At 51.7% G+C, this 16,599-nt stretch overlaps 1 protein-coding gene across 1 annotated transcript in view; it reads right to left on the bottom strand.

The window, feature by feature from the left end:
- LOC126641815 (multiple epidermal growth factor-like domains protein 8) overlaps positions 1–16,599 on the bottom strand; it is a 60,214-nt gene that overhangs the window by 15,059 nt on the left and 28,556 nt on the right. The window contains 4 exon segments of the mRNA XM_050318895.1: positions 4,189–4,389; positions 7,001–7,195; positions 11,352–11,518; positions 15,357–15,516. Coding sequence (XP_050174852.1) covers positions 4,189–4,389; positions 7,001–7,195; positions 11,352–11,518; positions 15,357–15,516 — 723 coding nt within the window.

The raw sequence follows: 16,599 nt of genomic DNA, 5'->3' as shown, positions 1-16,599 counted from the left end.
ACCCCAAAAATCCCAGAAAAAAACAAAAAAACCCAAAAAAAACCCAAAAATCCCCATGAAAATTGGACCTAGGACCCCAAAAATCCACCCCAAAAATCGGCTCCAGGACCCCCAAAAATCGGCCCCAAAATCAGCCCAGAATTTACAGAATTTACAGAAAACAAAAAAAAATCCCCAAAAAAACCCCCAAAAATCCCAAAAAAAACCCAAAAATCCCCATGAAAATTGGACCTAGGACCCCAAAAATCCACCCAAAATCGGCCCCAGGTACCCCGGGCAGCCCCCCGGGGACCCCCGGAACGGCTCCAGGAAGAAGAACGAGATCTCCTGGAAGGGGATTTGGGGGGTCAAATTTAGGGAATCACAAAAAAATCCCAAAAAACCAAAAATCCCAGTGAAAATTGGACCTAGAACACCCAAAATCGGCCCCAGGACCCCAAAAATCCACCCCAAAATCGAACCCAGGGACCCCCGGAACGGCTCCAGGAAGAAGAACGAGATCTCCTGGAAAGGGATTTGGGGAAGATTTGGGGGTTAAATTTATAGAAAACCCAAAAAAATCCCAAAAAACCCCAAAAATCCCAGTGAAAATTGGACCTAGGACCCCAAAAATCCCCCCAAAATCGGACCCAGAACACCCAAAGTCCACCCAAAATCAGCCCCCGGGGACCCCCGGAACGGCTCCAGGAAGAAGAACGAGATCTCCTGGAAGGGGATTTGGGGGAAGATTTGGGGGTTAAATTTATAGAAAACCCAAAAAAACCAAAAAAATCCCCGTGAAAATCGGACCCAGAACACCCAAAATCGGCCCCAGGTACCCCGGGCAGCCCCCCGAGGACCCCTGAACGGCTCCAGGAAGAAGAACGAGATCTCCTGGAAAGGATTTTGGGGGGAAAAAAGATTTTGGGGGGGTCAAATTTACAGAAAACCCAAAAAATCCCCGAAAAAAAACCAAAAATCCCAAAAAAACCCCCCAAAATCCCCCAAAAAACCCAAAATCCCAAAAAAAAACCCCCAAAAAAATCCCAAAAAAACCCCCAAAAATCCCCCAAAAAACCCAAAATCCCAAAAAAAACCCCAAAAAATCCCAAAAAAACCCCAAAAAATCCCCCAAAAAAACCAAAAATCCAAAAAAAAACCCAAAAAATCCCAAAAAAACCCCCCAAAATCCCCAAAAGCCCAAAATCCCAAAAAAGACCCCAAAAATCCCTAAGAACACCAAAAATCCCACAAAAACCCAAAGATCCAAAAGAACCCCAAAGATCCCCGAAAAACCCCAAGATCCCAAAAAGGGCCCCAAATCCAGAAAAACCCAAATCCCAAAGAACCCCAAAATCCCAGCGAAATCGGACCTGGGACACCAAATCGACCCCAGAGACCCCAAGATCATTTAAAATCATTGGGATTTACAGAATTTACAGAATTCATGGAATTTACAGAGCAGGCGTTGAGGGACCCCAACCCCCAAACCCCCAAATCCCCCATAACCACCCCAGGGACCTTCAGGGACCCCCAAACCCCAAATCCCCCATAGCCCCCAGGGACCTCAGGGACCCCAGAACCCACCCAGGGACCCCCAAATCCCCCAAATCCCCATAACCCCCAAATCCCCCATAGCCCACCCAGGGACCTTAGGGACCCCAGAACCCACCAGGGACCCCAAATCCCCCAAATCCCCCAAATGCCCCTCAAATCACACTGAAAGACCCCATAACCCCCCAAATCCCCCATAACCTCCCCAAATCCCCCAGGGACCCCAATGCCCATCCCAGACCCCCAAATCCCCCGTTACCCCCAAATCCCCCAGGGACCCCCAAATCCCCCAAATCCCCCACCAACCCCCCAAATCCCCCAGGACCCCAATACCCATCCCAGACCCTCCAGGGACCCCCAAAACCCCCAAATCCCCATAACCTCCCCAAATCCCCATAATCCCCCAAATCCCCCATAACCCCCAGGGACCTTCAGGGACTCCCAGAACCCACCCAGGGACCCCAAATCCCCCCAAACCCCCATAACCCACCCAGGGACCTTCAGGGACCCCCAGAACCCACCCAGGGACCCCCAAATCCCCTCCCAAATTCCCCCAAACCCCCTATAACCCCCAAATCCCCCATAACCCCCAAACCCCCCATAACCCCCAAATCCCCCTCTTATCCCCCATAACCCACCCAGGGACCCCCAAATCCTCCATAACCCCCCCAAATTCTCCCATAACCCCCAAATCCCATCATAAACCCCCAAATCCCCCATAACCCCCAAACTCCCATTTACTGCCCTAAACCCCCAAATCTTGCCCAAGCCCCCAGGCACTCACGCTGCCCCCGGGACCCCATGCGTCCCAGGTGAGGGTGAGCTCGAGCTGAGCCCCCCGAGGCGTTGAGGGACCCCCAAAACACCCCCAAACCCCCAAATCCCCCCATAACCCCCAGGGACCTTCAGGGACCCCAGACCCCCACCCAGGGACCCCCAAATCCCCCAAATCCCTTCATAAGCCCCCAAACCCTCCCATCAACCCACCCAAATCCCCCAAATCCCCCAGAACCTCCCCAAATCCCCTTATCCCCCATAACCCCCCATAACCTCCCCAAATCCCCCAAGGACCCCAATACCCATCCTAGACCCCCAAATCCCCTTTATGCCCCCATAACCCCCAAATCCCCTTTATTCCCCCAAACCCCCAAATCTTGCCCAAACCCCCCAAATCTTGCCCAAACCCCCAAATCTTGCCTAACCCCCAAACCTTGCCCAAGCCCCCCGGGCACTCACGCTGCCCCGGGACCCCCGTGCGGTCCCAGGTGAGGGTGAGCTCCGAGCTGAGCCCCCGAGGCGTTGAGGGACCCCAAAACACCCCCAAACCCCCCATAACCCCCCATAACCCACCCAAATCCCCCCCATAACACCCCCAAATCCCCTTTATCCCCCAAATCCCCCATAACCCCCAAACTCCCATTTACTGCCCCCAAACCCCCAAACCCCCAAACCCCCCAAGCCCCCGGGCACTCACGCTGCCCCGGGACCCGGTGCGGTCCCAGGTGAGGTGAGCTCCGAGCTGAGCCCCCGAGGCGTTGAGGGTCCCCCAAAACACCCCCAAACACCCCCAAATCCCCCATAACCCCCAGGGACCTTCAGGGACCCCAGAACCCACCCAGGGACCCCCAAATCCCCCAAATCTCCCCTAGGGACCCCAATACCCATCCCAGACCCCTCCAGGGACCCCCAAAATCCCCAAATCCCCCATAACCCCCAGGGACCTTCAGGGTCCCCAGAACCCACCCAGGGACCCCCAAATCCCCCAAATCCCCCAGGGACCCCAATACCCATCCCAGACCCCTCCAGGGACCCCCAAAACCCCCAAATCCCCCAATAACTCCCCCAAATCCCCCATAACCCCACAGGGACCTTCAGGGACCCCCAGAACCCACCCAGGGACCCCCAAATCCCCCAAATCCCCCAGGGACCCCAATACCCATCCCAGACCCCCAAATCCCCCATAACCCCCAAATCCCCCATAACCCCCCAAATCCCCCTTTATCCCCCAAATCCCCCATAACCCCCAAACTCCCATTTACTGCCCTCAAGCCCCCATAACCCCCAAACCCCCCGGGCACTCACGCTGCCCCGGGACCCGGTGCGGTCCCAGGTGAGGGTGAGCTCGAGCTGAGCCCCCCAGAGGCGTTGAGGGACCCCAAAACACCCCCAAACCCCCAAACACCCCCAGAACCCACCCAGGGACCTTCAGGGACCCCCAGAACCCACCCAGGGACCCCAAATCCCCCAGAGACCCCAATACCCATCTTAGACCCCCCAATCCCCCATAACCCCCAAATCCTCCCAAACCCACCCAGGGACCTTCAGGGACCCCCAAAACTCCCCAAATCCCCCATAACCCCCAGGGACCTTCAGGGACTCCCAGAACCCACCCAGGGACCCCCAAATCCCCTAAATCCCCCAAATGCCCCTCAAATCACACTGAAAGACCCCATAAGCCCCCAAATCCCCCATAACCCCTCAAACCCCTAAATCCCCCTAAATCCCCCAGGGACCCCAATACCCATCCTAGACCCCCATAACCCCCAAATCCCCTTTATCCCCCATAACCGCCTCAAATCCCCCATAACCCCCAACTCCCATTTACTGCTCCTAAACCCCCAAATCCCCCAAACCCCCAAGCCCCCGGGCACTCACGCTGCCCCCCGGGACCCCGGTGCGGTCCCAGGTGAGGGTGAGCTCCGAGCTGAGCCCCCCCGAGGCGTTGAGGGTCCCCTCCACCTGCACCAGGTATTTGTTGCCCCTCTCGGGGGTCCCGAAGAGCCGCTCGAAGGGGCGGGGGCGGCGCAGGGGCCGCGTCTCCCGCTCCTGCTGGGCCCACCAGCGCCCCACCTCCTCCTGGGGGGGGCACCCCAAAATCAGGGGGGGGTCGGGGGAGACCCCCAAAAAAAGCTCAGAGCCCCCAGATTCACCAAAACCCCAAAATTCCCCCCAAAATTCATCCGGGACTATCAGAGACCCCCAGAGCCCCCCAGGACCACCAGGGCCCCACCTCCTCCTGGGGGGGCACCCCAAAATGAGGGGGGGTCGGGGGAGACCCCTCCCCAAAGCTCAGACCCCCAGATTCACCAAAACCCCGAAATTCCCCCCAAAATCCACCCAGAACTTCCTGGGACCCCCAGAGACCCCCAGGACCACCAGGACCACCAGGACCCCACCTCCTCCTGGGGGGGGTCCCAAAAATCAGGGGGTCGGGAGACCCCCAAAAAAAGCTCAGAGCCCCCAGATTCACCAAAACCCCAAAATTCCCCCCAAAATCCACCCAGAATCCATCCTGGGACCCCCAGAGACCATCTAGGACCACCAGGACCACCAGGACCCCACCTCCTCCTGGGGGGGCACCCCAAAATCAGGGGGTCGGTCAGAGCCCCCCCAAAAAAGCTCAGAGCCCCCAGACCCCCGAAATCCCCGAAATTCTCCTCAAAATCCACCCCGAGGATCCTGGGACCATCAGAGACCCCAGAGCCCCCAGGACCACCAGGACCCCACCTCCTCCTGGGGGGGCACCCAAAATCAGGGGGTCGGGGAGACCCTCCCAAAGCTCAGACCCCCCCAGATTCACCAAAACCTCAAAATTCCCCCCAAAATTCATCCGAGACCATCAGAGACCATCAGAGACCATCAGAGACCCCCAGGACCACCAGGACCCCACCTCCTCCTGGGGAGGGGTCCCAAAATCAGGGGGGGGTCGGGGGAGACCCCTCCCCAAAGCTCAGACCCCCCAGATTCACCAAAACCCCAAAATTCCCCCAAATCTCCTCAAAACCCCCAAAATGCTCCAAATCCCCTCAAATCCTCCCCCAAATCCCTCCAATCCCACCCCCAATTTGACTCAAACCCTCCAGGACCCCCCAAATCCCTCAAACCTCCCAGGACCCCAAACCCTCATAAATCCATCTCAAACCATCCTAAATCATCTCAAACCCCACCCAAACCTCCCCTAAATTGACTCAAAACCCCCAAAATTGACTCAAAACCCCCATAAAATCATCTCAAATCCCCCCAAAATTGACTCAAAACCCCATAAAATCATCTCAAACCCCCAAAATTGACTGAAATCCCCCAAATCCCCACCAAATTGACTCAAAACCCCCATAAAATCATCTAAAATCCCCATAAATCCCCCAAAATTGACTGAAATCCCCCCAAATCCCCCAAATCCTCACCATTTCAGGTGAGTTTGCCCTCCTGGCCATGGTGGCCACCACGTGCAGCCTCTGGATCCTGGCCCAGAACCCCCCCCAAACCCCCCATAAATCCCCCCAAATTGACTCAAATCCCCATAAAATCATCTCAAATCCCCATAAATCCCCCAAAATTGACTGAAATCCCCCCAAATCCCCCCAAATCCTCACCATTTCGGGAGCGTTTGCCCTCCTGGCCATGGTGGCCACCACGTGCAACCTCTGGATCCTGGCCCAGAACCCCCAAACCCCCAAATCCCCCAAATTGACTCAAACCCCCATAAATCCATCCCAAACCATCCTAAATCATCTCAAATCCCCCAAAATTGACTCAAATCCCCCAAATCCCTCAAATCCCCCAAATCCTCACCATCTCGGGAGTTTGCCCTCCTGGCCATGGTGGCCACCACGTGCAACCTCTGGATCCTGACCCAGAACCCCCAAACCCCCATAAATCCCCAAACCCATAAATCCCCCAAATTCACTCAAATCCCCCAAAATTGACTGAAATCCCCCCAAAATTGACTGAAATCCCCCAAATCCTCACCATTTCGGGGGAGTTTGCCCTCCTGGCCATGGTGGCCACCACGTGCAGCCTCTGGATCCTGGCCCAGAACCCCCAAAACCCCCAAATCCCCCAAATTGACTCAAATCGCCATAAATATTCAAATCCCTCAAAACCCCCAAAATTGACTGAAATCCCCCCAAATCCTCACCATTTCGGGGGAGTTTGCCCTCCTGGCCATGGTGGCCACCACGTGCAGCCTCTGGATCCTGGCCCAGAACCCCCCCAAACCCCCCCAAATTGACTCAAAACCCCCATAAATCCATCCCAAACCATCCTAAATCATCTCAAATCCCTCCAAAATCCCCCAAAATTGACTGAAATCCCCCAAATCCTCACCATTTCGGAGAGTTTGCCCTCCTGGCCATGGTGGCCACCACGTGCAACCTCTGGATCCTGGCCCAGAACCCCCAAAACCCCCTCATCCCCCAAATCCCCAAAATTGACCAATCCCCAAATCACCCCAAAATTGACTCAAATCCCCAAAATTGACTGAAATCCCCAAATCCTCACCATTTCAGGTGAGTTTGCCCTCCTGGCCATGGTGGCCACCACGTGCAGCCTCTGGATCCTGGCCCAGAACCCCCAAACCCCCATAAATCCCCCAAATTGACTCAAAACCCCAAAATTGACTCAAATCCCCATAAATGACTCAATCTCCAAAATCCCCAAAATTGCCTGAAATCCCCCAAATCCTCACCATTTCAGGGGAGTTTGCCCTCCTGGCCATGGTGGCCACCACGTGCAGCCTCTGGATCCTGACCCACACGGTGGGCCCGGGCCCCGGGCTGGGTGGGGGTCCCAGGAGGGGGTGGATGAAGCCCCTGAACACGAGGGACACCTCGGCGTCCCCGGGGGGGGTCAGGGTGATGGTCGTGCTGCGGATCAGAGACACCTGGGGGGCAAAAATGGGGTAATTTCAGTTAAATTTGAATTAATTTGAATTAATTTGGATTTAATTTGGGTTAAATTGGGATTTTTTGGGTCCTAGGGGGGGGTTTGGGGCTTTAATTTGAATTAAATTTGGATTTATTGGGAATTTTTCGGATCTTGGGGGGCTTAACTTGAATTAAATTGGGATTTTTTGGGTCCTGGGGGGGGTTAATTTGGATTAAATTGGGATTTATTGGGGATTTTTTGGGTCCTGGGGAGATTTGGGGAGTTTGGGAGGTTAATTGGAATTAATTTGGATTAGGGTAAATTGGGATTTATTGGGGTTTTTGGGTCCTGGGGGGGTTTAACACGAGGGACACCTCGGCGTCCCCGGGGGGGGTCAGCGTGATGGTCGTGCTGCGGATCACAGACACCTGGGGGGGAAAATTTGGGTTAATTTGGATTAATTTGAATTTAATTTGGATTAAATTGGGATTTATTGGGTCCTGGGGGGGATTTGGGGGGGATTTGGGGGGATTTGGGGCGTTTAATTTGGATTAATTTGGGTTTAATTTGGATTAAATTGGGATTTATTGGGGGTTTTTTGGGTCCTGGGGGGGTTTAATTTGGATTAAATTGGGATTTTTTGGGTCCTGGGGGGGATTTGGGGGGTTTAATTTGGATTAAACTGGGATTTATTGGGGATTTTTTGGGTCCTGGGGGGGATTTGGGGGGTTTAATTTGAATTAAATTGGGGTTTTTTGGGTCCTGGGGGTTTAATTTGAATTAAATTGGATTTAATTTGGATTAAATTGGGATTTATTGGGGATTTTTTGGGTCCTGGGGGGGTTTAACTCGAGGGACACCTCGGCGTCCCCGGGGGGCGTCAGCGTGATGGTCGTGCTGCGGATCACAGACACCTGGGGGGGAAATTTCAATTAATTTCAATTAATTTTGAATTAATTTGGATTTAATTTGGATTAAATTGGGATTTATTGGGGATTTTTTGGGTCCTGGGGGGTTTAATTTGGATTAAATTGGGATTTATTGGGGGTTTTTTGGGTCCTGGGGGGGTTTAATTTGAATTAAATTGGGATTTATTGGGGGTTTTGGGTCCTGGGGGGGTTTAATTTGAATTAAATTGGATTTAATTTGGATTAAATTGGGATTTATTGGGGTTTTTTGGGTCCTGGGGGATTTAATTTGGGTTAAATTGGGATTTATTGGGGTTTTTTGGGTCCTGGGGGGGTTTAACACGAGGGACACTCTCGGCCCCGAGGGGTCAGCTGTGATGGTCGTGCTGCGGATCACAGACACCTGGGGGGGGGAAAATGAGTTAATTTGGATTAATTTGAATTAATTTGAATTAATTTGGATTTAATTTGGGTTAAATTGGGATTTTTTGGGTCCTGGGGGGGCAAAAATGGGGTAATTTGAGTTAAATTTGGGATTTATTGGGTCCTGGGGGGTTTAATTTGGATTAAATTGGGATTTATTGGGGTTTTTTTGGGTCCTGGGGGGGTTTAATTTGAATTAAATTGGATTTATTTTGGATTAAATTGGGATTTATTGGGGGTTTTTTGGGTCCTGGGGGGGTTTAATTTGAATTAAATTGGGATTTATTGGGGGTTTTTGGGTCCTGGGGGGGGTTAATTTGGGTTAAATTGGGATTTATTGGGGGTTTTTGGGTCCTGGGGTTTAACACGAGGACACCTCGGCGTCCCCTGGGGTCAGCGTGATGGTCGTGCATGCGGATCACAGACACCTGGGGGCAAAATGGGGTAATTTCAATTAAATTTGAATTAAATCGGGATTTTTGGGGATTTATTTTGAATTAAATTGGGATTTTTTTGGGTCCTGGGGGATTTGGGGGTTTGGGGGATTTGGGGGGTTTGAGGGTTTAATTTGAATTTAATTGGGATTTTTTGGGTCCTGGGGGGTGGTTTGGGGGGTTTAATTTGAATTAATTTGGATTTAATTTGGATTAAATTGGGATTTATTGAGGATTTTTGGGGTCCTGGGGGGGGTTTGGGGGGTTTAATTTGAATTAATTTGGATTTAATTTGGATTAAATTAGGATTTTTTGGGTCCTGAGGGGGTTTAATTTGAATTAAATTGGGATTTTTTTGGGTCCTGGGGGGGTTAATTTGGATTAATTCGGATTTAATTTGGATTAAATTGGGATTTATTGGGGGTTTTTTGGGTCTGGGGGGGTTTAACACGAGGGACACCTCGGCGTCCCCGGGGGGCGTCAGGGTGATGGTCGTGCTGCAGATCACAGACACCTGGGGGGGATAATTTCAATTAATTTCAATTAAATTGAATTTATTTTGAATTAAATTGAGATTTTTGGGGTCCTGGGGGGGATTTGGGGGCTTTAATTTGAATTAAATTGGGATTTATTGGGGATTTTTTGGGTCCTGGGGGGGTTTAATTTGGATTAAATTGGATTTAATTTGGATTAAATTGGGATTTTTTGGGTCCTGGGGGGGATTTGGGGGGGTTAATTTGAATTAAATTGGATTTATTTTGGATTAAATTGGGATTTTTTGGGTCCTGGGGGGGATTTGGGGGGTTTAATTTGAATTAATTTGAATTTAATTCGGATTAAATTGGGATTTATTGGGGGTTTTTTGGGTCCTGGGGGGTTTAATTCGGATTAAATTGGTATTTATTGGGGTTTTTTGGGTCCTGGGGGGTTTAATTTGGATTAAATTGGTATTTATTGGGGATTTTTTGGATCCTGGGGTTTAACACGAGGGACACTTCAGTGTCCCCGGGGTCAGCGTGATGGTCGTGCGCGGATCACAGACACCTGGGGGCAAAATGGGGTAATTTCAGTTAAATTTGGGATTTTTTGGGTCCTGGGGATTTGGGGGTTTGGGGGATTTGGGGGTTAATTTGAATTAATTTGGATTTATTGGGGATTTTTTGGGTCCTGGGGGGGTTTGGGGGGGTTTAATTTGAATTAAATTGGGATTTATTGGGTCCTGGGGAGTTTAATTTGAATTAATTTGGATTAAAATTTGGATTAAATTGGGATTTATTGGGGATTTATTGGGTCCAGGGAGGGGTTTGGGTGGTTTAATTTGGATTAATTCGGATTTAATTTGGATTAAATTGGGATTTATTGGGGGTTTTTTGGGTCCTGGGGGGGTTTAACACGAGGGACACCTCGGCGTCCCCGGGGGGGGTCAGGGTGATGGTCGTGCTGCGGATCACAGACACCTGGGGGGGAGAATTTCAATTAATTTCAATTAATTTGGATTTAATTTGGGTTAAATTGGGATTTATTGGGTCCTGGGGGGGTTTAATTTGGATTAAATTGGATTTAATTTGGATTAAATTGGGATTTTTTGGGTCCTGGGGGGGATTTGGGGGGGTTAATTTGAATTAAATTGGATTTAATTTGGATTAAATTGGGATTTTTTGGGTCCTGGGGGGGATTTGGGGGGTTTAATTTGAATTAATTTGAATTTAATTCGGATTAAATTGGGATTTATTGGGGATTTTTTGGGTCCTGGGGGGGTTTAATTTGGATTAAATTGGGATTTATTGGGGATTTTTTGGGTCCTGGGGGGGTTTAATTTGGATTAAATTGGGATTTTTTGGGTCCTGGGGGGGTTTAATTTGGATTAATTTGGATTTAATTTGGATTAAATTGGGATTTATTGGGGGTTTTTTGGGTCCTGGGGGGGTTTAATTTGGATTAAATTGGGATTTATTGGGGTTTTCTGGGTCCTGTGGGGGGGAAAAGGGTTTTTTTTCGGGGTTTTTTCACCTCCCCGTTTTTGGGGTGAATCCTGGGGGTTTTGGGGCCCCACCTTGTCGGGCTGGGAGTCGTTCCTGGGGTGCTTTGGGTGCATTTTGGGGTGGTTTTGGGGGCGTTCTCAGTGGTTTTTGATCGATTTTAGGTGGAATTTTGGGGTTTTTTGATGGAATTTTGGGGTTTTTTCACCTCCCCGTTTTTGGGGTGAATTCTGGGGGTTTTGGGGCCCCACCTTGTCGGGCTGGGAATCATTTTTAGGGCAATTTAGGGGTGCTTTGGGTGGGTTTTGGGGGCGTTCTCAGTGGTTTTTGATCGATTTTTGGTGGAATTTTGGGTTTTTTTGGTGGAATTTCGGGGTTTTTTCGCCCTGAAATTTTTGGGGTGAATCCTGGGGGTTTTGGGACCCCACCTTGTCGGGCTGGGAGTCGTTCCTGGGGTGCTGGAAGGTGAGCAGGTGAAGCCCCGGGGGGACCCCCCGGCCCTGCCGGCACTGGGGCAGCTCCGTCAGGAAATCCGGCCGGGACCCCCACCAGCCGTGGGTGCCCGAAATCTGCCCCACACGGCACCCCCCCTGCTCTGGGGGGGCAAAAAACACACTCAGGACCCCCAAAAACCCCCAAAAACACCCCCAGAAACCCCCAAACCACCCCAAAAACCCCCCCAAAACCCTAACCCCCACCAGCCGTGGGTGCCCGAAATCTGCCCCCACACGGCACCCCTGCTCTGGGGGCAAAAACACACTCAGGACCCCCAAAAACCCCCAAAACACCCCTAAAAAACCCAAAAACCACCCCAAAAACCCCAAAAACACCCTCAGAAACCCCAAAAACCACCCCAAAAAAACCCCCAAAACCCCAAAAACCACCCCAGAAAACCCTAAAACCACCCCAAAAACCACCCCAAAAACACCTCAAAACCCCAAAACCACCCCAAAAAAACCCAAAAACACCCCCAGAAACCCCAAAACCACCCCAAAAACCCCCCAGAACCCACAGGGACCCCCCAGAACCCACAGAGACCCCAAACCCCCCCCAGCCGTGGGTACCCCAAATCTGCCCCACACGGCACCCCCCCTGCTCTGGGGGGGCAAAAAACACACTCAGGACCCCCAAAAACCCCAAAAACCACCCCAAAAACCCCAAACCACCCCAAAACCCCCAAGCCCCCAAAAACTCCCAGAACCCACAGAGACCCCCAAAACCCCAAAGACCACCCCAAAAACCCAAAACCACCCCAAAACCCCCAAACCACTCCCAAAACCACCCCAAAAACACCTCAAACCCCCAAAACCACCCCAAAAAACCCCAAAAACACCCCCAGAAACCCCAAAACCACCCCAAAAACCCCCCCAGAACCCACAGGGACCCCCCAGAACCCACAGGGACCCCAAACCCTCCAGCCGTGGGTACCCCAAATCTGCCCTACACGGCACCTCCTGCTCTGGGGCAAACAACACTCAGGACCCCAAAACCCCAAAACACCCCCAGAAACCCCCAAAAACCCCCAAAAACCCCAAAACCACCCCCTAAAACCCCCAGAACCCACGGGACCCCCAAACTCCCACCAGCCGTGGGTGCCCGAAATCTGCTCCCACACGGCACTCCCTGCTCTGGGGGCAAAACACACTCAGGACCCCAAACCCCAAACCACCCCAAAACCCCCAAACCCCAAAAACCCCAAAACCCCAAAACCACTCCAAAACCCCCTAAACCACCCCAAACTCCCCCTAAACCTCCCAAAGCCTCTAAAACCCCCAAAACCCAAAACCACCCAAAAACTCCCCAAAACCCCAAAAACAGCCCCTAAAACCCCCAAAAACCCCTAAACCCCCAAACCCAAACCCCAAACCCCCCCCAAACTCCCAACCCCCAGAACACCCCAAACCCCCAAAAACCCCAAACCACCCCCAAAACTCCCACAAACATCCCAAAACCCCTAAACCCCTAAACTCCCCCAAAACCCACAGGGACCCCCAAAATCCCCCCAAACCCCCCCAAAATCCCCATTTTTAACCCATTTTTCATCATTTTTTCACCGTTTTTTCACCGTTTTTTATCATTTTTTCCCCATTTTTCACCATTTTCCCCCTTTTTTCCCCCAGAACTCACCGGAGAGGGGCAGGCAGGGGGTCATTCCCCCTCAAATCCCCCTCAAATCCCCCTCAAATCCCCCCAAAATCCCCATTTTTTCCCATTTTTTCCCAATTTTTTCCCATTTTTTCACCGTTTTTTCCCATTTTTCCCATTTTTCCCCCATTTTTCCCGTTTCTCTCAGTTTTTCCCCCCAGAACTCACCGGAGAGGGGCAGGCAGGGGGTCATTCCCCACCTTTTCCCCCCCAAAATCCCCCCCAAAATCCCCCCCAAAATCCCCATTTTTTCCCATTTTTTCCCAATTTTTTCCCATTTTTTCACCGTTTTTTCCCATTTTTTCCCATTTTTCCCCCATTTTTTCCCGTTTTCCCCCGTTTTTCCCCCAGAACTCACCGGAGAGGGCAGGCAGGGGTCATTCCCCACCTTTTCCCCCAAATCCCCTCCAAACCCCCCAAAATCCCCATTTTTCACCATTTTTTCCCCTGTTTTTTCCCATTTTTTCACTTTTTTTCCCCATTTTTCCCGTTTTCCCTGTTTTTGCCTCTAGAACTCACCTGGAGAGGGCAGGCAGGGGGTCATTCCCCACCTTTTCCCCCCCAAATCCCCCCCAAAATCCCCATTTTTTCCCCGTTTTTTCCCATTTTCCCCCCATTTTTTCTCCGTTTTTTCACCGTTTTTTCCCATTTTTTCACTTTTTTTCCCATTTTTCACCATTTTCCCCCTTTTTTGCCCCAGAACTCACCAGAGAGGGGCAGGCAGGGGGTCATTCCCCCTCAAATCCCCCTCAAATCCCCCCCAAATCCCTCCCCAAAATCCCCATTTTTTCACCATTTTTTCCCCGTTTTTTCCCATTTTTTCACTTTTTTCCCCCATTTTTTCCCGTTTTCCCGTTTTTCCCCCAGAACTCACCGGAGAGGGGCAGGCAGGGGGTCATTCCCCACCTTTTCCCCCCCAAACTCCCCCCAAAATCCCCATTTTTAACCCATTTTTCCCCATTTTTTCCCATTTTTTCCCATTTTTTATCATTTTTTCCCCATTTTTCACCATTTTCCCCCGTTTTTGCCCCAGAACTCACCAGAGAGGGGCAGGCAGGGGGTCATTCCCAACCCCTCTTCCCCCTCAAATCCCCCCCAAACCCCCCCAAAATCCCCATTTTTAACCCATTTTTCATCATTTTTTCACCGTTTTTTCCCATTTTTTCACCGTTTTTTCCCATTTTTTCCCATTTTTCCCCATTTTTTCCCATTTTCCCCCGTTTTTCCCCCAGAACTCACCGGAGAGGGGCAGGCAGGGGGTCATTCCCCACCTTTTCCCCCCCAAAATCCCCATTTTTAACCCATTTTTCATCATTTTTTCACCATTTTTTCCCCGTTTTTTCCCATTTTTTTCCCATTTTTTCCCATTTTTTCCCATTTTCCCCCTTTTTTCCCCCAGAACTCACCGGAGAGGGGCAGGCAGGGGGTCATTCCCGACCTTTTCCCCCCCAAAATCCCCATTTTTAACCCATTTTTTCCCATTTTCCCCCCATTTTTTCCCCATTTTTTCCCATTTTTTCACTTTTTTCCCCATTTTTTCCCATTTTCCCCCTTTTTTACCCCAGAACTCACCGGAGAGGGGCAGGTAGGGGGTCATTCCCGACCTTTTCCCCCCCAAAATCCCCATTTTTTCTCCGTTTTTCCCCATTTTTTCTCCGTTTTTTCCCATTTTTTCACCGTTTTTTCCCATTTTTTCCCATTTTTCCCCCATTTTTTCCCGTTTTCCCCCGTTTTTGCCCCAGAACTCACCGGAGAGGGGCAGTCAGGGGGTCATTCCCGACCTTTTCCCCCCAAATCCCCCTCAAAATCCCCATTTTTAACCCATTTTTCATCATTTTTTCACCATTTTTTCACCTTTTTTTCCCATTTTTTCCCATTTTTCCCCATTTTTCACCATTTTCCCCCGTTTTTCCCCCAGAACTCACCGGAGAGGGGCAGGCAGGGGGTCATTCTGAACCCCCCTTCCCCCTTTTCCCCCTCAAATCCCCCCCAAAATCCCCATTTTTAACCCATTTTTCATCATTTTTTCCCCATTTTTTCACCGTTTTTTCCCATTTTTTCACTTTTTCCCCATTTTTTCCCATTTTCCCCCTTTTTTCCCCCAGAACTCACCGGAGAGGGGCAGGCAGGGGGTCATTCCCCACCTTTTCCCCCAAAACCCCCCATTTTTAACCCATTTTTCCCCATTTTTTCATCATTTTTTCCCATTTTTTCCCCGTTTTTTCTCATTTTTTCACCGTTTTTCCCCATTTTTTCCCATTTTCCCCATTTTTTCCCCCAGAACTCACCCGAGAGGGGCAGGCAGGTGTCGTTCTGGACGCACCAGCCCAAGGGGGTCGCGGGGGGGGTCCCGGGACCCCCCGAAAAGCCCCCGAAGGCCAAGCAGGACTCGCAGTCCCCCAAGAGCCGCCCCAGCCCGGGGCACCCCTGGGGGGGGCACTGCGGGACCCCAGACCCAAATCAGGAGGGGTTGGGGACCCCCAGAGTCAAACTGGGGGGGTTGGAAAACCCCCAGACCCAAATTGGGGGGTTGAGACCCCCAAAATCCCCCCCAAAACCTCCCAAAATCCCCCAAATCCACCCCAAAATCCCCCAAAATCCCCCCCAAAATCCCCCAAAATCTCCCCCAAATCCCGACCCAGGGGACCCCAGACCCAAATCAGGGCGGGCTGGGGACCCCCAGAGCCAAACTGGGGGGGTTGGAAAACCCCCAGACCCAAATTGGGGGGCTGAGACCCCCAAAATCCCCCAATTCCCACCCAAAATCCCCCAATTCCCACCCAAAATACCCCAAAATCCACCCCAAAATCCTCCAATTCCAACCCAAAATCCCAAAATCCACTCCAAAATCCAGACCCAGCGGGACCCCAGACCCAAATCAGGAGGGGTTGGGGACCCCCAGAGCCAAACTGGGGGGGTTGGAAAACCCCCAGACCCAAATTGGGGGGGCTCAGACCCCCAAAATCCCCCAATTTCCACCCAAAATACCCCAAATCCCCCCAAATCCCCCCAATTCCCCCCAAATTTCCCCAATTCCCCCAAATCCCCCTCAAATCCCCCCAAAATCCCCCTCAAATGCCCCCAAATGCCCCCAAATCCCCCAAATCTTCCCTAAACTCCCTCAAATCCCCCAAGCTCCCCCAATCCCCCAAATCCCCCCAAATCCCCCTCAACCCCCCAAATCCCCCCAAATCCCCCCAAATCCCCCTCAACCCCCCAAATCCCCTCAAATCCCCCAAATCCCCCCAACCCCCCCAAATCCCCTCAAACTCCCCCCAAATCCCCCCAAATTCCCCCCAAAGCCCCCCAAATCCCCTCCAACTCCCCCAAAGCCCCCCAAATCCCCCCAAATCCCCATTTTCTCCCCCCAACTCCCCCCAACTCCCCCAAATCCCCCAAATCCCCTCAAACCCCCCAAATCCCCCCAATCCCCCCAAACCCCCAAAACCCCCCAATCCCCCAAACCCCCAAATCCCCTCAAATCCCCCCCAAATCCCCCAAATCCCCAAACCCCCAAATCCCCCAAAATCC

Source organism: Myiozetetes cayanensis, unplaced genomic scaffold, assembly GCF_022539395.1.
Source record: "Myiozetetes cayanensis isolate MyiCay16 unplaced genomic scaffold, myiCay2020 scf216, whole genome shotgun sequence".
NCBI classification, from domain to species: domain Eukaryota; kingdom Metazoa; phylum Chordata; class Aves; order Passeriformes; family Tyrannidae; genus Myiozetetes; species Myiozetetes cayanensis.
The sequence above is the reverse complement of the archived record's forward strand: the minus strand, read 5'-3'. Positions and strand labels throughout refer to the sequence as shown.